Source organism: Macrobrachium nipponense, chromosome 10, assembly GCF_015104395.2.
Source record: "Macrobrachium nipponense isolate FS-2020 chromosome 10, ASM1510439v2, whole genome shotgun sequence".
Lineage (NCBI taxonomy): Eukaryota > Metazoa > Arthropoda > Malacostraca > Decapoda > Palaemonidae > Macrobrachium > Macrobrachium nipponense.
Window position 1 is genome coordinate 41,547,201 of NC_087204.1, and position 25,667 is coordinate 41,572,867.

Below are 25,667 nucleotides of genomic sequence, written 5' to 3' on the forward strand. Positions count from 1 at the left end.
GAATTGTCCGTGGGTAGGCGCATACCGTAGTTAACTCTACGGTTTGTGACCGAGACGAATTGTATTTTAATTGAACTGCAACTCGGGGTTGCCTGCAACCTCCCAGCAGTTATCAGTTTCGATTTTAGATACTTGGTATTGTCATGACAACACCAGATCAGCTTTTGTATTTACCGAAATCCGTTTCGGTTAAATATAATTGCTCGAGCGTATTCTTTATGCTCGATGGTTCTAGCCGAACGCATTCCTTCGTGGAATAATGGATTACCTGGCAACTCAGGATGACGAGTCACCGAGAGCTACTGCGTATTGAACTGCCTGATAGCGGCTCAGTATCAGCTAGGTCTCGGATATGCACGGTCGGTTACGTCTCTCTCTCCCCTGGTTGGATGGACTACCGAACCGTATCTCTGCCCAACAATCATGGACTTAGGTCTCTGATTAACGGGGATTCTCGCAATAATGAAGGACCATCTACTGCTGTGACGCTCGACTTCATCGCCTTCGACATTGCGAGAATTTTCAACAGAGATATCTCTTGGACTCTTCATCTTTCTGTTTACCGCACGGTAACAGAAGTCTGTACTAGTCAACCGCTGCATCGCACTGCGATAATGCGAATGATTTTTGCAGACATCTGAGTTTGTCTTCAAAATATCTCGTATTCGTAGGTGTGCAATTTCATTGCTCGCCCCGAATTAACAGATATGTCAGAAGACATCGCCTACTCTCCGACCTGACAGCTCTACTTCCAAATGTTCAGCCCATGAGAAGCAGTTCTTCAGGCAGTAGTTCCCTGTCTTCATTACTGGAAGCGCTCCGCTTTTATTGCAACTACGATCCTCACCGGACAGCAATCAATAGCGGTTAGCGTTCTCAGTCTTTGTAGCACAGGTTCAGAATCTTGAGAATCCTTCTTCTCGGTTCAGCTGTGAAGGCGTAGGTTGCATTTTCTGTACACCTTCGTCTTCAAACGTCACATAGTGTTGTTTCTCCTTACCCGAGAATCAACTATACTATGAGATATCTTGCCATCAAGGACCTCGGTCTCTAGAAGGCAATTGACTTTCGCCTGTTGGGCACATGCCTTAAGAGAGTCATCACCTTGCCTTCTGGCATCGGTGACGAACAAATTATTTGTTTATTCTCTTGGCATAACCCTGTTAAGGCGAAGGTCACGTGACTTGCTCGGGTGCTTGGACAACTTGCCTCCTACCGAACGCAGTCAGTAGGCAGCTGTCAGAGCGCCCAAGTCTGTTACGAACTTCGCTGTGGACTTAGTTCGGTTGTTCCATAACAATCTTTTCTTCGTCCTAACGGCTTGTCACAGTACCCATACCATCGACACCCACCATTGATGTCGGTGTCCTATCCACTACCGAGAACAACAACTTCGCTGCAGACGGATAGACAGTATGGGTACAGGACATCACCGAAGTCGAGAAGAGGGATAGGTCATACGACAATTCCCTTCTTTTCCTCTGAGGTAATTGCATGACTTTGCCTGCGAAGTCAAGCATCCAGGGGATGGGGATTCGTGACGCTCGATTTCGTACCGAATTCGTAGCGAAGACTCTGAACCCTTCGGTTCCTGACGATCGGTTAGAGTCCTTCACAGTCCCCTCCCTAATGGACTTCACCGCCTTCGATGCGAAGGAGATGCTGCTTTGTCCTGTGAAAGCGCGACCGCGCTTTCTGAAGAAACTCGACATCCCAGGCGGAGTGTTGAAGACTCTTCGTCAGCACCAAGATGACCTAGAAGTACACTCCCTCGAGTTACACAAGAACTTCTCCGTGGCGCAGGTACTGAAGCAGGGGTCTGGTACAACCAGACCACGTGGCACCTCCCTTCTACCTTTTGGATATTGCCCACAGGTCCTTGGATCGTTTTCCTTAGGACCCGTGGTGGCTGCTCAACACGTTGTCTAGCTAACCCAGACCCTAGCAGGCTGAACAGCATCGAGTCCTGGTGTGACTGTAAGAATAGATAAGTGAATGAGAGAGTGACTGGCTTCTCTTCCTATCTTTTTCTCCCCTCTACCTGTGGGTAGAGGGATACGGTCATCACCTTGCTGGATAAGGACGAGATGCCGTGAGCTACTCGACAGAGCCCCATCCTATCCCTTTCACTAGGGATGGGAGCAAATATCCACCACTTCCTCCTACAAGGGGGGGGAAGTGGATGCCAACAAGAGACAAACCATACGTTGTTGCCTCTTGCAAATAGGAACTTGTTCTTGTTTGCTTGGTACGAAGAGATACGCTTGCCTCTCTCTTAGTACTCCGGTCCAGAGGTCTGACCATTGATCCTGCGGTGCACACCCCGATCAATCGGACAGAGGCTTGGATCCCTCCCTCGCTCTTACGACCAGGGAGGCTTCCAAGGTTGGGCGAACACCAGTCTGTTCACAAAAGACTCAGATTCCACCCACCAAGAAGTGAGTCTTCCTATTGTAAAAGACCGAAGGTTTGTATGCCGTGTCGGAACAAATGACAATTTGTCCAAAATTGCATTTTTCCTAACTATACAAACCTGAGGTCCTTTTACACATAGCCCCACCTCATGCCACCCCTCACTCTGCAGTTTTTGCTTAGGGCCAAAAGCAAAAGTGATTTGTTTACCTACCAGTCGCGCGCGCGGCGCGCCTGTCGGACAAGCAGTTAACTACCGAACCCCTTGTTTTTCGAAAGCTTTACGACCTATCCAGCTGCCGCTAGTACCTTCCTATTGTAAAAGGACCTCAGGTTTGTATAGTTAGGAAAAATGCAATTTTGGACAAATTGTCATTTTTTGGTGACAGATGGGTTGAAACAAAGTTTTGTAGATGCCCTAGTTAGTTAGGTCTTGGAGGTTACTTCATTTTTTAAATTATATTGATGATGCATTATTTTTCATGTGTAAAATGTAAAGTTAAAGAAATCTTTGGGGGCTTTTTCTTATGTAAAATAATGTATAGTCAAATTCATTTCATATAATCATGTTGCAGTGTTATTAAAGGCACTGGTGAATTTTGATGTTAAAGGATAAAATAAGATCCTACTCTTTAGTGAAAATAATGATTATATTTATAATAAAGATACGCTTGAAATTTTACAAAGTTACTGTCCTCATCGTAAGAGAGAATGTAGTTAAATTTTAGTTACATTCCCTTTGACAACACAGTCTATAATCCTTGCAAAGCTTAAGGATTCAAGTGCATCTTTCAAGTAGATAACAAGATTTACTCTTGTGGAGAAGAGATCTATTTTATCCTCATCTTCAAAGATGTAATGTTCTTCATAGTCTTCATTGTGATATTCTTTGTGCATTGGGGATTTCAGATCTAAGCTAAGAGACTTCTTTGAATATGATTTTTTCATAAGGTTAGCATTCCATTTCTGAAATTGTATCATCCTCTGATTGTGTTCAGCTAATAAAGGAGCTGTAATATCTTTGTTGGTGTATTAGATGTAGTTCTAATGCTTACTTGCAGTTCCTTGCTCAGAACTAGTTGCTTACTATGAGAGTTAATGGCATTCTAGATTAAGTAGAACTTCAGCAACAAAATGGTTCCCCATTGATACACCAGAATCTTTATATGATTCAGGTCCTAGTTAGTTTGCAGTGATCCTTCCCAAGAGCAAGAAATTATTTTTCTTGACAAGCAAATTTTTAGGAACATGCTTGGACAGTCTAATTGTCCATCTTTAATTTTCCTCCCTTATTCAGAAATTTGTGTTTCTTCTCTTTGCCCATCACATTATATGAAGAATATATGAGTTCTGCACCTCTGGAGAGCAGTAGGGCCTTTGAGAATTCTTGTCAAAACACTACTTGTATAATGGTAACTTGGTATAAAGCTTGCTTTTCTCCTAGTACTTGTATAATGGTAACTTGGTATAAAGCTTGCTTTTTCTCCTAGGAGTGAATATAATATTCCTCTTAAGCTCAGATGGCATACATCTGTTGTTCTTGATTTGGATGTATATTAGTTGAATATGTCAACACACAAAGTAATTGTCATGAGAAGCCAGAGGTAATTTAGGCTGCCATAGTTGTTTTTCTCAGCTTGAATGGAAACTCCAGTCAACAGGAGAATTGAAGCTAAAGCAGAGTAGTCATGAATCCCCCGTGAAGAACCGGCAGCTATTTTCGGTTGAACAGGTTTGCTTGAACTGACACTTATTTTTGTTTCAGTAAGTTGAGTATTATGCAATGAATGACCACCCTTGGTGGATGATTGCATAACTACTTTGAACTGGAGGGTCAGTCAAATATGAGCTGAGTGTGAGAGAAGAGAAGGGATTTAACATGATGGATCTGTTTCACACTCAATATCGATCAGTGTGTCTCTAATTTTGGAAGTGTTTTTTTTTTTATAAGTGTTTACATTGGGCAGTAGCTTGTGTTAATGAAACGGTAATTATTAGCGCTTGTTTTCATGGCGCCACTGTTAATAATTTCAAATTGAACCTTTAGAGAGAGTTTTAATGTAAGTACAGTGGTACCTCGAGATACGAAATTAATCCGTTCCGAGGCGGCCTTCGTATCATGAGCTATTCGTATCTTGGACCACATTTTACATGTAAAATGGCTAATCCGTTCCAAGCCCTCCAAAAACACTCCAGTAAATTTCATAATGAAGCTAAATTGACCTATAAACAGTGAAATACTACACCAATTTGGACCATTCAATACGTAACTTAGTACGTACTGCTAATATACCTGTAAATAAAGTGTATTAGTGTACATGGTATACAAGAAATACTGTACGTATGTAGTAAAATGTGGAAGCTTACCTTTCGAGTGAGGCTGTCTCCGAAAGTGGCGACAGAGGAGGAGGACAAACGGCAGATACGTACGTAAACTTAACTTTACGAAACACACAAAAAAATGTAAGGAAAACATACATAAACTAAACTTTACAAAACACATTAACAAAACTGTAACACTTAACTTTACAAAAAACTAAAATAAAAATAAATTTTTTTGTCTTATTTTTACATTTTTTTTTTTTTCACTTTTTATAGTTACTTTTTTTTTTTCAACCTTCTGTTTTTTTAGTATCACTTGGTTCTTCCTTTTTGCTTACTCCTGCTAATACTAAAGGCCTCTTTAAAAAATAACTATCCAAGGAAGATTGCTTCTACCTACTTTTCACAATGTTCCTGAAACGATTCAGGCAAACGTCATCGAACTGCGCAAGCATACGACCTGAGTAAGCCTTTTCGGGGTGTCTTTTTCTTCTACAAGTGATTGCACTTTATGAAAAGCAGCTAGAACATCCTTAATTTCTGCCGTTGTCATAGGGTTGTCCTCCTCCTCCTCGCCGCTGCTAGAGAACTCCTCTTGAACAACGTTATGTTGCATGGCCTCCAACTCCTTCAGGTCATCCGTCGTAAGCTCCTCTTGGTGCTCCTCGAGAAGGTTGTTGATGTCCTCGTCGACGACCAGCCCCATGGACTTGCCGAGTGCAACGATCTCGTCAAGATTTGGTTGTAAAACAGTTTCAGGATCGTCAACTGTTTCTGAATCTGCAGCACCAGCTTCGCCCACATCGAATCCCTCGAAGTCTCGGGCGGATATGGCATCAGGCCAGAGTTTCCTCCACGAGGAATTCAAGGTTCGCCTCGAAACCTCCTGCCAAGCTTGGTCGATGAGTTGAATGCATATCACAACATCAAAATGCTCCTTCCAAAATATACGCAAGGTGAGGTTTGTGGTATCGGTGATGTTGAAACATCTCTTGAAAAGATGTTTTGTATACAGCTTCTAAAGTTAGATGTCACTTGCTGGTCCATGGGCTGGAGGAGAGGGGTGGTGTTAGGCGGAAGATAAAGAACCTTGATGAAGGAATACTCCGTTAGGATATCTTCCTCGAGGCCAGGAGGGTGAGCAGGGACATTGTCCAACACCAGCAGACATTTCAGAGGGAGGCGCTTCTCTTCCAAGAATTTTTTCACTGTTGGGCCGAAACACAGATTTACCCACTCCGTGAACAAAAGCCTCGTTACCCAGCTTTCGCATTAGCCCTCCACATCACTGGAAGCTTCTCCTTAAGCACTTTGTGGACCTTGAAGGCTCGAGGATTCTTGGAATGATAGACCAGTAGGGGCTTCACCTTGCAATCCCCACTGGCGTTCGAACAAAATGCGAGTGTAAGCCTGTCTTTCATAGGCTTCTTCTCTTCCTCCTTGATGTACGTCCGACGAGGCATTTTTTTTCCAATAAAAGGCCAGTCTCATCACAGTTGAAGACTTGCTGAGAACTGTAGCCGTCCTTGGTCATCATCTCGTCGAACGTCTTTTTAAAGGCTTCGACCGCTTTCGTGTCCGAGCTGGCAGCCTCCCCATGCCACACCACCGAATGGATGCCAGTCCATTTACGGAATTTCTCGAACCACCCATGCGAAGCCTTGAAGTCTGGGGTTGGCATTGATGTCCCTTCTCCTCCGTCGTCTTCGGCCTGGGCAATCAAATTGCCGAAAATAGCACTGGCCTTGTGGGAGATTGCCGTCTCCGTTATCATATCACCAGCAATTTCTTTGTCTTTTATCCAGACAAGAAGAAGCCTTTCCATCTCGTCATGCACATGGGTCCTCTTGCTGGACAAAATAGTGACGCCCTTGGAAGGTGTAGCTGCTTTGATGGCATCCTTCTGCTTACGGATGGTGCCTATTGTCGATGGATTTCGGTCTTATTCCTTGGCGATCACACTCAATCGCATACCAGCTTCATACTTCTTGATAATCTCCATCTTCGTTTCCAAAGAGAGCATCCTCTTCTTTCCGTGAATTTCAAGTTTCTTGGGACCCATGACTACATATATACTGTACGTAATTACGTTATGTAGTACGCATACGTATGGAGTAAAGTTCTCACAGAACACGATAAAGTATGCTATGTATGTACAACGAAATCACTAACGAATTTATGTTAATAAACGAAATCGTTAGAACGAACGAATACCGCGTGCGTACGATACAGATGATGCCGTGCAGTGGCCGAAGAAGCATGCCGCTACGTAGATGCAGGATGGGAGGGATGCTGACCAATAGGAGAGAAGGATCTCATGGCGGTGACTAGCATCAGGAACTAATGGGAGAGCGGGAGGATGGGGGTGAGCACTCAGTTGGCAGCGCGCGAGTTTCAAAATTGTTATCGGTGGTCCGGGCGAATCTTGGACTTTACAGCAACAACTTTTCGTATCTTGAGCAATTTTCGTATAATAGAGCTGTAAAAATTTTTGTATTTGCTTTCGTATCTCGAGTTTTTTGTAAGTTGAGCCTTTCGTATCTCGAGGTACCACTTTATAGGCAATGAATCTGGTAGAACTGACTGTGACACAAATGGCTGTAATGAGTAGGATATTCCAACTCCATCGATTTAGTTGCATCATGTTAGGATGGTGACCTTTTCATGAATGTTCTCAAACTGGAATGTTTCATAACAAATGTGCCATGGCTTCTCACTCTTGTGAGTACCCAACTGAGGGTACACATTAACATACAGAATACGGGGGGAATGGTTATAGACCTCCAGTGTGAATAGTTAAAATCCTCGAATACTAAAAAAAACAAAAATGCTTATACCTGAGTATGTATTTTAATAGTTTTATCACAAAAAGTGCGTTTAGTCACAAAATGATATAGAAATAGCAATGATTTGTGAATATTTCTCAGTGAAAAATACTGGGAACAGACAAATTTTCCACGAATAATCAGTATAGTCAATAGAAAAGTCTGAATCTTGAGTCTACAAATAAGTACAGTAGTATCTTGTTTTTATTCTTCATGTACATATGTACATTGTTCTATTTATGTGAGAATCCCTTTACTTAGGTATCATGACTATAGTTTTGTTTCTTGTATACAGTAATAGAGTTATATTTGTTATATGTTTTATAATCTTTACGCAGTTAATGTTTCTGACTTGGCTCATTTGCTTTTATTGCATATGAATCCACTTTTGAGGAAACCTACTATGCTAGTTCATGGCTGCGTAAATAATTACATACACAAGAATTTTTGCTTATGTATAATAGTAAAAGTAAATTGGTGTTTTGATAAGTGCATTTTTTGTACTGAGTAGAAAATTAATTGGGAGAAATAGTACTTGAATATTATTGCTATTTCTGTTAGGTTTTATGTATATATAGTATTTTGGAATAAATCTTACTCTAATAATTATCTGCTCTTGTAGCCACCTCAAATTGAATTTTTGTTGTTGTTGCAGTAATCAGTAATGATGATCAGTCCAGTTGTAAGAGCACAGATATTAGCAACACATCAGTGTACAGTTGTAAAGTTGCCACCACGGAAAGTGAAACTAAAACTGAAGAAGTTCAGCAGGAACCCTCTCCAGAGACCACATTGCAACCATGTGATGAGAAGGACGAGAAGCCAGATACTACAGATAACCAGGTAAAGAATCTCTCTCTCTCTCTCTCTCTCTCTCTCTCTCTCTCTCTCTCTCTCCTCTCTCTCTCTCTCTCTCTCTGGCAGTGCCCCTTAGCTGCACTTACTTTTTAGCATTCTACCTACATTCCTACATCCTTTCGTCAGTTATGCTGACAGCTTCACTAACTGTAATGTTTTGGTACAAATGTCCGATTGTTCATATGCAGAACAAACCTTTAGTCTTAACAAAAGCAAAAATCTTCTAGCACTAGCTGGAAACCAGCCTTCCTCCCAGCATTCCCATGTTCACGGTTTTTAGCTTCCTCTTTCACTGACCCCATACCATTTGCAGTAGTGTCGTCCTAATTTCTGTAATATTACCAACCCATGCCTGGAATTTTGTTCGTGGTCTGTTATGCAGTGAAAGAATTTCTTGTATGCAGTGGAAGAATTTCTACAAGAAGAGGGAGCATCGTAGGACATCTGCTTGTCCTTCTTGGGAGGGATTTACGCCTCCTTGAGTGGACAATTCTCCTTCCCCTTTTTCTAGATTTATTTTTTTGTTTTGTCCTCTGTTGATGCCCTGTCACCTTCCTATTCTTCCATTGATTCTCCTTTGGAAGTATCAGGAGTTGCTCAGGGTGATATTTTGTTTACATCTCTTTCAGGAGGAGATCTCCCTCCCAGGAGAGAGGAGGCAGCACCATCTTGTTCCTGTATTTCACATACCGATTCACAAGATGGTGGCTGTGTGGGCTTCCCAAGGCCTGTGAGCCCCCCCCTCCCCCTCCTTGGAAGGCCTGTTGTCCCATTTCATGTCTGCTTGCCTTCCATCTTTTTCTCCCCCAGCAGTCCCCCCTCCTCCTGTCCTGCAGTACTTAGGTGCTCGTGTGCTGCCGCCTAGCGGGATGCCATCAGTAACTGCCTCATTCGGGGTTGCCCTTCATCTTGCCATCAGTTAGGCCATTAACTCGGGTTGCCAGTCCACACACCATGACCTAACTCGCAGCAGCCTCTCTGCCTGTGACGTCACAGGCTGGACTTTTTTGGAAGGGGTATCGTTGAGTGTCTAGCAAGAAGCGTCTTAGATCAATATCTTCTTCCTCTGCCTCATGTCCTTTGCTTCCTTTGCCCTTTCCTCCTCCTCCTCGCTCTCGAGTTAGATGTTGGAGACGGAGGATTCAGGACTTTGTTGCTTCACCTTCTGGGAGTGGGAGAGATGTATCGCCGTCTTCCTAAAAAGGACATAAGTCTCCTCTTCGTTTACGTGAACATGTGCCAGTAAGTGATGGTCTTCCATTTGCTCAAGAGTCCTCTCATTAGTTCACCTCAGGCTGTTCGACTTCATAAGGATGACAAGGCTCCAATTAAGAAGTTGAAGGTGGTCCTCTCTTAGGTTGCTGATCCAGGGTCTTCTAGATGTTCTCTTGCAAAGACTACAGCTTCATCACCTGTTCATCATCCCCACAAACGTGTTACTAGTTACGGGTGTGACTGTCTCTCATCTCGGTAGTGCTTCTTCATCCTTGCATGATGGAAGAGACCGTCTTCCTCCTGTGACCAAGAAGTCTAGGCATTCTTGGATCCAGAGAAGGGGAAGAGTCAGGAGTTTGTTTCTTCTTTCTCGGAGGTTATTGATCTCATTCATGAGTTCAGTGATCTTTCGGGTAAGATTCAGTCTCCGTCTTTTATGACCGCTATGGGCAAAGAGGCCTTGCTCGGCCCGTGGAGGGATGCGAAAACTTAGTTTGAGCTGCCATGTTCTGAGCATGCACAATCGAATTTGCAGAATATTAATTCTTTGGTCTCAGGACAAGAGAAATCTCTGCATTCAAATAGGTCGTTCAAGCTTCTTCCTCCTCCTCTTGTTCGGCATAAGAAGTACCACTTGACCAACGTGATTCAACTAATGTCTTGATAGCTTAATTCAGATCTGACCCATCTGAAGCCTGGCTTGTCCCCGGATCAGGTTATGGCTAAGGGCCCTTTGTTGACTTTTCATGAGGCTTCTACCTTGGAGTCTACTGCTTCCTCTGCCTTTTCAAACTGTATTGTGGCTGAACTTGTGGTTGTCGGCGATGGCCAGGATAACATTGTGTCACTTTGAAAGAGGTTCTGTCAGCTCACTTTCCTTCATCAGGTTGCTTCAGTCTGGTGTGAAGGCCATCTCTTAACTGTGACATCTCAGTACCAGTTAGTGGGCTAACCTGCTCCGGATTAGAAGTGATGCACCCCTTTAAGTGAATTCTGAATTCTTGTCGTCTCTGGAATGGAGACCACCTAGAATCCCAGCTTCTCTTCCCAAGGACGCAATTAAAAGGTGCAATAGACAGATGGCACACTGACACCAATGAGCAGCTTGTCCAGCAGGCAGTCACGAACTAGGGGGCTCGTTCTCTTCCTCCTCCTCAAGGCAGAATAGGCAGCTGCCTCCAAGGAAGTCTTTGAAGCCATCGCCTTCTGTTAAGACCTCTAAGCCACCATCTCCATCAAAGAAGCCGTAGCAGTATCCCTTTCAGCCTCGCTCATCCTAGCCAGGAAAGGGGGCTAGGGGAAGGGAGAGGTCAGGTCATTGATAGAGAGGCCACCACACCCTGCCCGTTGCCACGGATAGAGGGATGCCTGTCGGGCCATTGGGCCAAATGGCAATTCCATGAAGCAGAGAAGTGAGTAGTAGAAGTCCATGGGGTGGGGCATCTACTACCTTTTGACTTCCCTCCCTCTCTCTCAGATGATCCCTTTCTCAACCGGATGTATGCTCGAGGCTCTCCAAAGCATCTAGCTCTCCAGGAGAAAGTTCAAAGATGTTGGACAAGGGCGCAATGGCAAAAGTGCATCGTCCTTCCTGTGTTCTGCAGGCAAATCTTCCTGGTCCCAAAGGCATAGGACAATTATATACCAGTGATAGATCTTTCCATTGACTTGAAAAATGCTTACTTCCAGATTCCAATTCACCCTGCATCCAGGAAATTCCTCTTCAGCCTTGGGGAGCTGGTGTTCTAGTTCAGATCCTTTGCTTCGGCTTGACTACAGCTGCTCAAGTGTTAACAAGGATATTTACCGTAGTGTTGACGTGGGCTTGTGCTCAAGAGATTCGCCTGTTGAGGTATCTCGATGATTGGCTGGTCTTAGTAAGTTCCAGAGAGGAATTGGTTTGGGACAGGGACTGTCTTTTCCAGTTTTGTCAAATTGGCATAGTGGTAAGCCTGGAGAAGTCCAATCTACTTTCCAGCCAGAAGCTTCTTCACCTGGGGATGATAATATGTAGATACAGCATCGTCTATGGTTTTTCTGTTGGACCAGAGGTTGCAGAAATTCAGGAATGTCAGACACTCCTTCCTTTCAAAGAATGAGCAACCACCTCTCCAGTGGCAAGTTCTTCATGGCATCTTGTCATCTCTCAAGAAGTTAGTCCCTCATGGACATCTCCACATACGTTATTTGCAGTGGAGACTGAAGAGTTTGGTCCTCGGCAGGAGATTCCCCTCAGTTACAGATACGTCTGTCGGCAGAGGTAAGAAGCAACCTATGGACAACCAGAACCTTACAGTGGAAGTTCCTCTATATTCACCCCCTCCGGATTTGCTCCTGTTCTCAGATGCTTCCTCTGAAGGTTGGGGTGCACATCTCAAAGAGCTCCTAGCCTCAGGAGTATGGAGTGCAGAGGACAAGCTGCTTTTGGGTCTACAGGAGTCTCGAGAAATGGTGGAGGGGCACTCTATCATGCTGATGTCGAACAACACCACAGTGGTAGCGTATGTGAACAAATTGGGGCTGGTGTTTTGCCAACTCCACTTGTTGACAGTTGAGGTACACTAGTGGGTGATCAGTAACTCTGTGGAGCTCATGGCCAGGTGCATTCCAGGTAGGAGGAATGTGGTGGCCAACAAGCCAAGTCATCAGATTCCAGTTCTAGTTACGGAGTGGTTTCTGCATCAGGACATAGTGGACAGGCTTTTTCTCCTGTGGGGAAGACCCATGTTAGACCTCTTTGCCACTCACTTCAACAGAAAGGTAGAGGTCTACTGCTCGGCGGTTCCAGATCCTTTTACTGTGGCGAAGGTCGCCCTTCAGCACCCTTGGGACAATCTAGAGGTGTATGCCTTCCCCCTGTTCTGCCTGATTCGTCAGGTCCTGAACAGAGTAATGAGTTCCAGGTATCTTAAGATGATCTTGGTAGTGCCTCTGTGGCCCCAGGCAGAGTGGTTCCCAGACCAACTGTCTCTTCTGTATGGAATTCTGAGAAAAATTCCCCTTTGGCACAACCCCCTCTGCTAGCTGCTTGTGGAGAGGTACCACCAGTCGGTAGGGTCCCTGTTGCTTCAAGGCTGGAAACTATCAATGGTCTTGTGCGAGTGAAAGGCAACCTTAGGAGGTCTTCGTCAGCTGTATATCAGGGCAAGTCGGCCGTCTACTGTGATCGGTGTCGTTGATGGGATCTCTCTCCACTCGGAACTTCTGTTCAGCGTATAGCTGGTTTTCTGATCTTCCTCAAGAATGAGAATGGCCTTTCTGTCTCAGCCATCAAAGGCTACAGGGAAAAGGGTGGACATCTCTTCAGTTTGGGAAATCTATATTGTTTACTATATTGTTCACTCGGGCTCCATTCAAACTACTACGTCGATCATCAGACAGGAAACTGACTTTCAAGACATTTCCTGTTGGCCTTGACTTCATTGAAGAGAGTTGGAAAGCTTCATGGCCTAGGTTATCACGTCAAGCACACCAAGTTAGAGGTCTGTGGCCTTCGAGTTTGTCACCGAATTTGTGGCTAAGACTCAAAATCCCTCAGTTCATGATAACAGATTTGTTTCATTCTCAATTCCTTCCCTGAATGAGTTAGTTGTCAAAGATCCTAAGGAGTTTTTGCTTTGTCCTGTCAGAGCACTATGTTGCTATCTGAAAAGGACTGGTCACCTAAGGCATAGGTGTAGAATTTTTGTTAGCACAGGCTGAACCAAGAATACTATGTATTTCATTCTGGCTTCGAGGTGATTAGACAGGCCTACTCCTCACTGTCAAGTTCTGTCACAGATACTGTGCATGCAAGAGCACATGACATCAGAGGAATGGGTTCCTCTCTGGCTTTTAAGAAGAACTTGTCTGCATTGGATTTTAAATGCTGGTTTCTGGCTTCAGCAGACCACTTTTGCTTCCTTTTACCTGAAGGACATTGGCCACAGGTCCTTGGACACTTTTTTTTCCTTGGGTCCAGTGGCGGCTGCCAACAAGTTGTGTGGCTCATCCAGTGCCCATGGCGGGACAATTAATATCATACTCAAGATGACTGTGTGGAAGAGAGAATGAGGGGTGAAGGGTCTCCTTCTTTCTCATTTTCCTTTCTTCATTCCTGCGGGCAGGTTGAAGAATAAACACATCATACACTGGAACTGGTCTGATACAGGTGAGTGAGGTGACCATACTGTGTTGCATTTATTTTGTTTGTATTTCGTACATTATACAAATTGCTTCTCAGTAGCATGTACTCTCTCCAGCAAGAGGGAGGGGTGGTGACAGACCCCTTGTGGCCTACATGGTTTGTTGCTTGAACAGATGGATTTCTCCATATCTTCCGTGAATGTATCTTTATTTCACGGGCTTGGACCCCCTTCTTTAAAGATACCCATATATCTATTATTTCACGGGGTTGGGCCCCCCTTCTTTAAACTCACTTCTGGGAAGGGTGTTCAGTTGTCGTACCGTTAGATTCAACCAGCCTTATGCAGGCACGGGCTCTCGCTTCACAGCATCTCGTAATTCTGGTCAGGTGTGCTGAACTTCCAGTCAGTTCAGGATTCTCATACCTCCATCCTATTGTTAAGACCAAAGGTTTGTTCCACATACGAACAAATGACAAATTTTTAGTCAATTTGTAGTTTTAATATATGACACTTACCTGGCAGGTATATATATAGCTATATTCTCTGTCGCACTGTCAGAAATTTTCAAAACTCGCAGCAAACGCTAGTTACCCAGTAGTTCAGGTGACCACCACCCCGTTCCCGTGGTGCTGGCGCTCGGAACCATTCCCATTTTCGTCAGATTTTCTCTGCCAGCCGAACCGTCAACATTGGTTGTGGTTCCTGCTAGATTTTCGATCTCGTTGCCAGACTTTTCGCTGATTTTGGACGGATTATTTGGTATTGTATTTGGAAAACTACTAGTAAACAATGAGAATCAAGTCCTCCAGACGTCAGTTGGGGCCAGACTCCAGGAGTTTTGTGAAGTCTGGCAAAGCAAGAATGCAGATCCCTGGGCCATCAGTGTCAATCGGCTATATATATATATATACCTGCCAGGTAAGTGTCATACATTAAAATGAAGTTTTTATGATAAAACAAAGTTTAATGTATACTTACCTGGCAGGTATATATAATTAAATTCCACCCTCCTCCCCTCAGGTAGACAGTGTTCAGAGAAAATCTGACGAAAATGGGAATGGTTTCTAGCGCCAGCGCCACGGGAACGGGGTGGTGGTCACCTGAACTACTGGGTAACTAGCGTTTGCCGCGAGTTTTGAAAAAAATTTTCCTGCCAGTGCGACAGAGAATATAGCTATATATATATACCTGCCAGGTAAGTATACATTAAAGTTTGTTTTATCATAAAAACTTCATTTTCATAGCTTACAAACCTGAGGTCTTAATGTTAATTGCCCACCTCTAGCTGCCCCTTTGCTAATCCTGGGTTGTAAGAAAGACTAAATGTATCACAGGGTTCATTTAGTCAGATGCACAGGTTTCTTGCATTATGGTCTTCAATTATTTGTAACCGGTTTCCAACTGGCACTAGAAATTTATCTTGTTGTTAAGACCACAGGTTTGTTAGCTATGAAAAATACAGACTGATTAAGAATTTGCCACATTTCTACCAGTTTCATTTTCAGATCCTTTTGCTGTGCTTCATCCTTAATTATCTGGATCGCTTCTATCTTGCTGTTTGACCACTCCAACTCATCCTTTTCACTATCTTCAGTGCTGAATGCCCAGAAGTGCCCAAGTGCTTGGCTTGACAGTTTAAATTTCATAAATTCCTCTCAACTCCTAAAAGGGAAAATGTTTCAAAAGAGCATTAATGACATCAGTACTAATGTGTTTTGTACTTTGAACCTTTTACCCATTTGAAAATTGTTCACATAGACTTAATTTAGTGTACAGTAAGTTTTATTTTGAAATTAATGAATAATATTTATGTGGGTCATATTTTGAAACTACATCATGAACAATATCTATTATAAGTATGTTAATAGATGCGGTATTATGATTTTTAAATTGACTAGTAGGTTTGATATCAAGCATTATTTTGATGGTTAATTTTGTTGTAATACTGACCTTTGGTAATGATAATGTATTTATATTTATTCTTTTGACAGAATATAGCTGGCGGAGAGACTGTAAGTTTTAAACTCATCTACAGTAAACAAAAATATGATATTGAGTTTCCAGTAGATAATACAATCAAACAGCTGAAAGAACATCTAAGCTCCATAATAAGTAAGTTTTTTGGCTTCTAGTTTGAATATGTTACTTATTTTTATTGCCTTTGAAATTATTTTTGAATGCTTCTGGTCTTTCCAACTCTTTTGAAGAGGCTAAGGATGATGATGTTAGTATTTGTATGACAGATACCTCTTTGTGGGAGTTTCAGAGTTCTCCATGGGAAATGCTTCTGTTTTTGGATACATTGAGGGAGGGGTTGTGCGCATATCTGAAAAGCTCTTTTGTGTTAGGTGTATAAGCAGGAAATAACCTTCACCAGCACATAATGTTCTAGAAATGCCAGTGGTTCTTTCTGACACCTAGCATTTCAAGATCAGCTAGTGAGTTACTCTGTAGTGTGATGAGTGACATCACAACCACAGTGGCTTAGTGATGGTCTCCCTTCCTCTCTCAGTGAGTTAGCAATACAGTTGTACTGGTCGGAGTAAGACATATTTGGTGAAAACCAGTGAATGATCTGTTTTCCACACATCAAAGCAGGAGCTCTTGATGTTCTGCTCACCTATTCTGTACCCATGGACAAATATGGAGGAAGTCTTTTAGCTTTCATAGGACAGTCTTCTTGCCTTTTCCCTGTTCAGCCTGTTCTGCTGAGTGGTCAGCCATTTGTTGGTTATTCTTCAGCTCAAGTTTACCCTGGTGTCTCCTTGTTGGCCACAAGCAGAGCAATATCCCATTTGTTGAGGTGTCAAGAGATATCTCCCCATGGCACACTGCAGTCCCATCTGCTGAGGTACCATCAGTTCATGGAATTGCATGGCTGGAGACTATCCAGCAGCTCCTATGAAAGTGAGGCTTTTCATGGCTAGATTTCAGGTACCATTCAAAGCTCCCCAGTAGTTGTTGTCATTACTGGAGTATCCTTTAAGTCAGAGCCATAGCTCAACAGGTTGCTTACTTCCTCGCCCACACCCAGGCAGATACAGTAATACCCTGAATTTATGATAGGTTAGGTTCCAGACCCCCTCACGCAAGGGAAATTTTCGTGCAAGTTTGGCATGGTCTCTAAAAATGTTGATAAACTCTTAATTCTAGAGTTTAAATGCTAAGTATGACCCTAATCATGCCCCCTAAGTATTAAGGTAACTTTTAAATTAAATTAAAGATACTGTAATTTCATTTAAAAGTCAGCTTAATACATTACCCAACGCCAACCCCAGAGTTCAAGGCTTCGCATGGCTGGTTCGAGAAATTCCGTAAACGGACTGGCATCCATTCGGTGGTTCGTCATGGGGAGGCTGCCAGCTCGGACACGAAAGCAGCCGAAGCATTTAAGAAAACTTTCAACGAGATGATGACCAAGGAAGGCTACAGTTCTCAGCAGGTTTTCAACTGTGATGAGACTGGCCTTTTTTGGAAAAAAATCCCTCATCGGATTTACATCACGGAGGAAGAGAAGAAGCTACCCGGGCATAAGCCTATGAAAGACAGGCTTACGCTCGCACTTTGTTCCAACGCCAGTGGGGATTGCAAGGTGAAGCCCCTACTGGTGTATCATTCCGAGACTCCTCGAGCCTTCAAGGCCCACAAAGTGCTGAAGGAGAAGCTTCCAGTGATGTGGAGTGCTAATGCAAAAGCCTGGGTAACGAGGCTTTTGTTCACTGAGTGGGTAAATCTGTATTTTGGCCCGACATTGAAGAAATTTTTGGAAGAGAAGTGCCTCCCCCTGAAATGTCTGCTGGTGTTGGACAATGCCCCTCCCCACCCTCCTGGCCTCGAGGAAGATATCCTAGCGGAGTATTCCTTCGTTAAGATTCTTTTTCTTCCGCCCCCCCACACCACCCCTCTCCTCCAGCCCATGGACCAGCAAGTGATAGCGAACTTTAAGAAGCTGTACACGAAACATCTTTTCAAGAGATGTTTCGACATCACCGATACCACAAACCTCACCTTGCGTTAATTTTGGAAGGAGCATTTCGACATCGTCATTTGTATCCGACTCATCGACCAAGCTTGGCAGGAGGTTTCGAGGCGAACCTTGAATTCCTCGTGGAGGAAACTCTGGCCTGATGCCGTATCTGCCCGAAACTTTGAGGGATTCAACGTGGGCAAAGCTGGTGCTGCAGAGTCCGAAACAGTTGGCGATCCCGAAACTGTTTTCCAACCAGATCTTGACGAGATCGTTGCACTCAGCAAGTCCAATGGGGCTGGTGTCGACGAGGACGACATCAACGACCTTCTCGAGGAGCACCAAGAGGAGCTTACGACGGATGACCTGAAGGAGTTGGAGGGCCATGCAACATACCGTCATTCAAGCGGAGTTCTCTAGCAGCGGCGAGGAAGAGGAGGAGGACCCTAGCCGCTTTTCATGAAGTGCAATCGTTTATCGAAAAAAAGACACCCCGAAAAGGCTCACACTGGTCGTATTCTTGCGCAGTTTGATGACGTTTTCCCTGAGTCGTTTTCAGGAACATGTGAAAAAGTAGGCAGAAGCAATCTTCCTTGGATCGTTATTTTTTAAAGAGGCCTTCAGCAATTAGCAGGAGTAAGCAAAAAGGAAGAACCAAGTGATAAAAAACGGGAAGTTGAAAGCAAAAAGGAAGAACCAAGTGATGAAAAAAAGAAAGTTGAAAGCAAAAAGGAAGAACCAAGTGATAAACAAAATGTTGAAAGTGGTGATGAAATTCAAATTTTGTAAAAAAAAAAAAAAAAAAAAAAAAAGTTTAAAAAAAAAAAAAAAAAAAAAAAAAAAAAAAAAAAAAAACGTAAAGAAAAGTAAAATAAAAAAGTTAAAAATCAAAAAAAGGGAAAAAAATTTAATTTTTAGTTTTTTGTAAAGTTAAGTGTTACAGTTTTGTTAATGTTTTTCTTAAATTTTAGTTTTAGTTTTCCTTAAATCTTTTATGTGTTTTCGTAAAGTTAAGTGTACGTACGTACGTACGTTATCTGCCGTTTGTCCTCCTCCTCCTCTGCCGCCACTTTCGGAGATAGCCTCACTCGAAAGGTAAGCTTCCACATTTTACGTACAGTATATTTCTTGTTACCATGTACACTAATATACACTTTATTCACAGGTTATTTTGCATTTTGTTATTAATTTAGGTATTGAATGGTCCAAATTGTTGTAGTATTTCATTGTTTATTATGAAATTTACTGGGGTGTTTTAGGAGGGCTTGGAACGGATTAGCCGTTTTACATGTAAAATGTGGTCCAAGATACAAAAACCTAATGATACGAAAGGCGCCTCGGAACGGATTAATTTCGTATCTCAAGGTACCACTGTAGCTGCAAATGCTCCATCTTCTAGGCTACCTAAATGGAACATTGGTGAAGCTGATTGGGCAACATTCTAGAAACACTGCTCAATAGAGGACTCGGCTGATGACATTTCCTTTTGTAGATGATGCTCTTGGTTGTCTTCATCTCTCAGTTGGCTATATAGGTGGTATTGATTTGTTTCAAACAGTTTTTCTACTGATATCCTTTATTTAAGTTTGTTCCTCTGGATTTTGCACACTTCAGCCGTTAGTCTCTGCTTAATGTCTTCTGTTATGATGTTTAGTTCTCGGTGCCAGACATTCAAAGAGCATTCAGAGGGATTTGTTCGTGATTGAGAAGTGAATATAGGAGGAAGGCGAAGTTGAAGAAGCTGGGATTGTAGGTAAGCAGGAACCAAGGGAACTGATGAAAGTTGAAGGTAGGATGCAGTGCAGATGGAGCTGAAGGGAGGCTGGAAAGAACCTTTAATACTATCTGTAAGGTGTTACGGAAGGCACACTATAAGCAATGCTCCTTGTATGGCTATTAGATAGGAATTGTAGTCCAATTTTCTCAACCAATATACTTGCTGTAATAGAGAAACACTGTCATAAATCTAACAACAAATTTTTTTTTTTTACCAAGCTTTTTGAGGACTTGTCCTCCTTTTACTTTAATAGGCTTTGTCTGAAGATCTCAGTTTGTGTCTAAGAAAGATTTTCTGTATATAGTAGTTAATTGGCTCTTTTTGAAGGTGTGGGTTTTTGTTTCTTGAAGAGTTATTAATAAGTTGTGCCTTTGTCTTTTAGATGTGCTACCAGCTATGCAGAAGGTCATGATTAAAGGATTAGCCAAGGATGAAAAAACCTTAAAGGAACTAGGTGTTACTCCTGGATCTAAGGTTATGGTAGTAGGCTCAAAGTTAGATGATGTAGTCAGTGTCAACAATCCTAAAACAGAGGTATGTTTTATATTGTGTTATTTTCTTAATACTAGAGCTGTTGCCTTACATATAAGAATTTATGCTATGTATTTATTGTAACAAATATGCTGCGGGCCAGCCCTGTGAGAGATTCAAGATTTTAAATCAGTGGTTTTGTTAAAATATTTTTGTAACTAAATTAGGGAAAATTAACCCTTAAACGCCTATTGGACGTATTTTACGTCGAGATATATTGTCTGTCGGGTGCTGATTGAACGTATTTTACGTTGACATAGAAAAGTTTTTTTAAAAATTCGCGGAAAACTACTTATAGGCCTACCAGCCGAAAACTTTTGAATCACGTGCCTTGGGGGATGCTGGGAGTTCACGGATCAAGGTGTTGTTTTGTTTACAATTGTTACCCAGGCGCGCAAGCACGAATTTCTTTCTTATCACACTAAAAAGTATCAGTGACATAATTTTTGCACCATTTTAAATTAACCCTTACATGGAGTATTATATATGAAAATGTGCACAATTCCATGTAGAATACAACAAAACAATACTCATGATTGTAGCTTTTATCAGTTTTGAAATATTTTCATATAAATAACGATAAGTGCCAAAATTTCAACCTTCAGTCAACTTTGACTCTACCGAAATGGTCGACAAATGCAATTATAAGCTGAAACTCTTATATTTTAGTTATATTCAATCATTTACCTTCATTTTGCAACAAATTGGAAGTCTCTAGCACAATATTTTGATTTATGGTGAATTTATGAAAAAAAAACATTTTCCTTGCGTCCGCGCGGTGACTTCCGAAAAAATCATACGTGCGATTGTCGTAATGTTTGCACCATTTTAAATTAGCCGTTACATAAAGTTTTATATATGGAAATGTGCACAATTTCATGCACAATACAACTTAAAACAACCCATGGTGGTAGCTTTTATCAGTTTTGAAATATTTTCATATAAATAACGATAAGTGCCAAAATTTCAACCTTCGGTCAACTTTGACTCTACCGAAATGGTCGAAAAACGCAATTGTAAGCTAAAACTCTTATATTCTAGTAATATTCAATATTTACCTTCATTTTGCAACAAATTGGAAGTCTCTAGCACGAATGTTTTCGATTATGGTGAATTTATAAAAAAAAACAAAAAAAAAAAACATTTTCCATATGTCCGTGCGGTATCTCTTCCGAAAAAATCATACGTGCGATTGTCGTAATGTTTGCATTATTTTAAAGTAGCCGTTACATAAAGTTTTATATATGAAAATGTGTGCAATTTCATGTAGAATACAACGAAAAGTAATTGAAGGTTGTAGCTTTTCTCATTTTCAAAATATTTCATATACAGAAAATCACATAAATAGGAAAAAAAACACGTTCGGTCAACTTTGACTCTACCGAAATGATCGAAAAACGCAATTGTAAGCTAAAACTCTTACAGTATAGTAATATTCAGTCATTTATCTTCATTTTGAAACAAATTCGAAGTCTCTACCACAATATTTAGATTTATGGTGAATTTTAGAAAAAAAAAACTTTCCTTCCCTCCACCGCAAATCTCCGAAATGCGTACGTCGCATTCTCGGAATATTTGCTCCTTTTCATATTAGGCGTTTCATAGAGTTTTATATATGAAAATGTGCGCAATTTCATGTAGAATACAACAATAAATAATTGAAGGTTGTAGCTGTTCTCATTTTTGAAATATTTGCATATTAAAAAAATATATAAGAAAATTCGACATTTAGTCAACTTTAACTCGTCCGAAATGGTCGAAAACTGCAATTGTAAGCTAAAACTCTTACAGTATAGTAATATTCAATCATTTATCTTCATTTGAAACAAATTGGAAGTCTCTAAAACAATATTTAGATTTATGGTGAATTTAAAAAAAAAAAATAAATAAAATTTACGTCCACACGTTACGAATTCATACATCATTTTGTGATAATATTTTCTCTGTGTTGCTTTGATCATTTTACAATGTGTTATATACCAAAATAATTGCAATTTTGTGTACAATACAATAAAAAAAACTAACTCGTTAGCTTTAACCGTTTTGCTCACAGCGCGATTTGAATACAATTATATATGAAATTTTTTTCGCACTATCATATATCGCATTATTTATATATGATAATGATATTTTTTTCATTTCTGATGGTTGCATACTAAACTTCAGGCAATGACAAAAAAAGGAGCCAAAAATGAACTTTTAATCTTGAAAACTAAGCGTGCTGTGATTTTTTGAACAAAATATTTTTTTCGCTTCGGAGCTCACTCCGAGACCCCCTAGGCATACGGGAGACGATTTTTATTATACCCCTTAGGCGTTTAAGGGTTAAGTGTGCAATTCATGTTCAGTGTAAAAGATATATTTCATTTAGGAAGGTTCGAATCAAAAACATCATTTGCTTATTAATTCTAACATAAACCAGGGAAGTATTTTAACAAGTTATCCTTAGAAGTTTTGTGTGTGTATGTGTGTGTGTGTTTGCAGTGTACTTTTGGACCTAGCTGCACTAACATTTATCCTTTTACCCTACCTCCTTTCCACTTTTTTCCATCTTTCTCTCCACCACTCCAAAACACTTTTCACTGTCTTAAGCAGTGATTGGCTGTATATCCAAATTTTCATAAATGAAATCAAACCCTTAAAAATGTAACTCCTTAGTTTTTACCTGTGCTTCTATGTCAAAATCAGAGAGAAGCATCAAAGCAATGTCAAAAACTACTAATAATTGGGGAGTGCATATTAAGGGATTACATAAATACAGTCATTAGAATATCTGAAATGCAAAAAACCTTGGTTTCCAAGGTGACACCAGAGTAGCAGCAAATACAATTTAGCTATTGTAAAACCAAGATGACTACGAACATGGCTATCATTACCTGTGATGTCAAACTTCTTTCTTACTTATAATCTGACTATAGTTAATCTCCATCCTTCACTTCAGGTTTTTTTTAATCTGGTCATAAAATCCTATTTAACCCTCCCACAGGAAGTCCAGAAGAAAGAGATTGTTCTGGGACAAGGCTGACTTACTTTACAATCTACTATCATTAAAGGAGTCAATAATAGTATTTTTTTAATCGCATTGTAACGTTTATCATTATTTTCATCAGTGATTCTAGGCTAGGTACTGAGCATTTGCATAAAATCATTTAAATAGAAACTAAATCATCCTTGTCCTTCCCTGTTATGAAAATAGTTTAATGTATAATCTCAATTTTTTCTTAGTTTTTTTCTTTTTCTATAAATCATCCTTAACTCATCAAATTTCATTTCTTTCACTCATTTTACATTTTCGGTGTTGAAAACGCAGAACAGTATAGTGTCAAGCTGTTTACCCTTTCTGACCTGGTATATATAAGGAAGATGTGGCAATGTTTTTACCACATCTACATGATATTCCAACTTAGGTTGTTTTTACCACATCTACATGATATTCCAACTTAGGTCAAGGTTTAATCAATAAAATCTGGGAAAAGGGACAATGTCTAAAACATACTACTTGTTTGAGGTCATTTTGGATTGACCACAGTTCTGCCTCTTGCAAGGAGTACTGATTGAAGTTGCTAAATCAACCACCTTGCTGCCACCTCTTAGTCAAGCTAGTTCCATTTTCCATCAGAAAATGTCTGATGGTGCCACATTACCCACTTTGTAAAATCAAAATGTTTGACTTCAAACAGGAATCAGGAAGACATTATACTAGTCATTTGTCAATCTCCAGTCTTAGACTATGGCTCTGTCCTTTCTCTGCTATTCAGAGCACCTTTATGCACTATGCTCCATCTTGTAATAAACATTACTTGTTCCGATACGTAATACAAACCGTCAGTCCTTAACAATAGGAATGTAACTTGCGGCAGCTGGAACCGGTCATAAGCTTCGAACAAGGGAGTTCGGTAGTTAACTGCTTGTCCGACAGTCGGCGCACCGCACGACTGGGAGGTGAAGAACCACTTTGCTTTCGGCCACGCTGGGTGACAGACGTGTTCTCCACTTCTCTCTGCCCGCCATCATCGCATGCTTCATACTTCAAACTTTGGTTTGCCTTCTCTTGCTAGTGTATTTATGTGAAAATCCTGTAAGTACTTGTGACTTTTGTATTTTCATTTAATTATGGATTCTCGTGAGCTGGAGAGTTCCCCACGTCCCCCCCATCAGCCGCAGATGCCCTGGTGTGGAGGGCCGTAAGTGTGGGGCCTTCCGCTCCTTTCCTGAAGTTGACCCTCATGATTTATGTGCTCTGTGTCGGAGGCACGAATGCTCTCGCACCGAGCCCTGTGATATTTGTTGTGTGTGGTAGGAGGAGCAGTGGGCGCAATTTGAGGGGAGTAGGAAACGTTGTAAGCCTTCCAGGGAGTCATCAGAAAGTTTTCCGGCTACTTCCCTGGTCTCGGACACATCGTCTTCTTTCCTCCCTCCATCTCGACTCCCGCGTATGGCTCCTTCCCCTTGGGGGGGTTGGTTTCTTGCTCCTCCTCTTCGCCCGATCCGTCGAGCGTGGAGGAGGGGCCGAGATACCCCGACATTCAGTTGTACTCGGGGTGGGACAAATCCCTCCCTCCCCCCGGGGGAGGGGGAACCCCCTCTACTAACCCGACCTTTGCTTCCTCAGATGTGCCTGCTGCGGGTGACGACCTCGGCCAGGTTTGGTTCTTGCTGAGTCTCCAGGGGACACCGAGTGTTCGGGGGCTGCTGCTCCGGTAACACACGGCCCGGTAACCACCTCTACCACCACCATCTCGACCCCGGGGTATGCCGCCCCTCCTCACCTGGTGTATACTCAACATGTAACTATGGTAACACCTTCAGGTGCTGTCCAGGCGCCGCTTCCAGGTATTCCTAGGAGGGTCGTGACTTCGCCGCCCAGGTTCACCACTCTCGCCTCGGCCCCCAACTTCCGGTGCCACAAGAGCTCGCTCCTGGACCTGCCGCCAGTACCCAGGATGTTGCTGGCTGCTGCCCCGCCTCCTGCCGTACCTGCCATTCCTGCCGTACCTGCCATACCTGGACCAACCCCTGCCGACGTCGTTCCTGCCCATGGTGTTGCTGCTCCAGTCACCGGGTCCTTCCGGACAGGTGCAGCTGGGCCGTGTTGCTTCGGCAATTGCCCCGGCTCCATCCTGGATGGAGGATCTGACGACTGGCCTGAGGAAGCTGATGAATAAGAGAAAGAGGAGGAAGGTGTCTCCGTTGCCTTCATCATCATCTTCGTCGTCATCTGCTGCCGCCTCTTCCCCTTCGACTTCCAAGGCTTCACAGCCGAGGAAGAAGAAGGCCGCCTCCTCCCCCCTTAAGGAGTCTCCTTCGAGAGCTTCTAAGGGCCCGTCTTACTCCGGTGTGATGGGGGGGGGGGGGGGGAATCTTCCGCTGGTCCTCGGCCCATCTCTCCTTCCGCAAGGAAGAAGAAGACGGGGACCAGAGGGGTACCGGCTAACACCGGTACCTCCTCACCTGGTGCTAGAGGCTCTGCCGCTACATCGGGTTCCGTCTCGGCCTCTCGTCGCGAGAGGTACCGGGTGTGCGGTCGCCCACGGGTGACCGTGCAGCCAATGCTCAGGCTTCCGAGTTCACTCGGCGCCAGGACCTAGGCACGGAGCGGAAGACTGGTAAGAGTCGCTCAGGTGACTCCCGCC

General features: G+C 42.5%; 1 protein-coding gene across 2 annotated transcripts in view; it reads left to right on the forward strand.

The window, feature by feature from the left end:
• Positions 1-25,667, forward strand: part of LOC135223584 (ubiquitin domain-containing protein UBFD1-like) — a 61,914-nt gene that overhangs the window by 23,566 nt on the left and 12,681 nt on the right. For both annotated transcript variants that reach the window (XM_064262125.1, XM_064262124.1), the window contains exons 2-4: positions 8,215-8,402; positions 15,751-15,871; positions 19,886-20,037. In XM_064262125.1, coding sequence (XP_064118195.1) covers positions 8,215-8,402; positions 15,751-15,871; positions 19,886-20,037 — 461 coding nt within the window. The remainder of the gene's footprint in view (positions 1-8,214; positions 8,403-15,750; positions 15,872-19,885; positions 20,038-25,667) is intronic.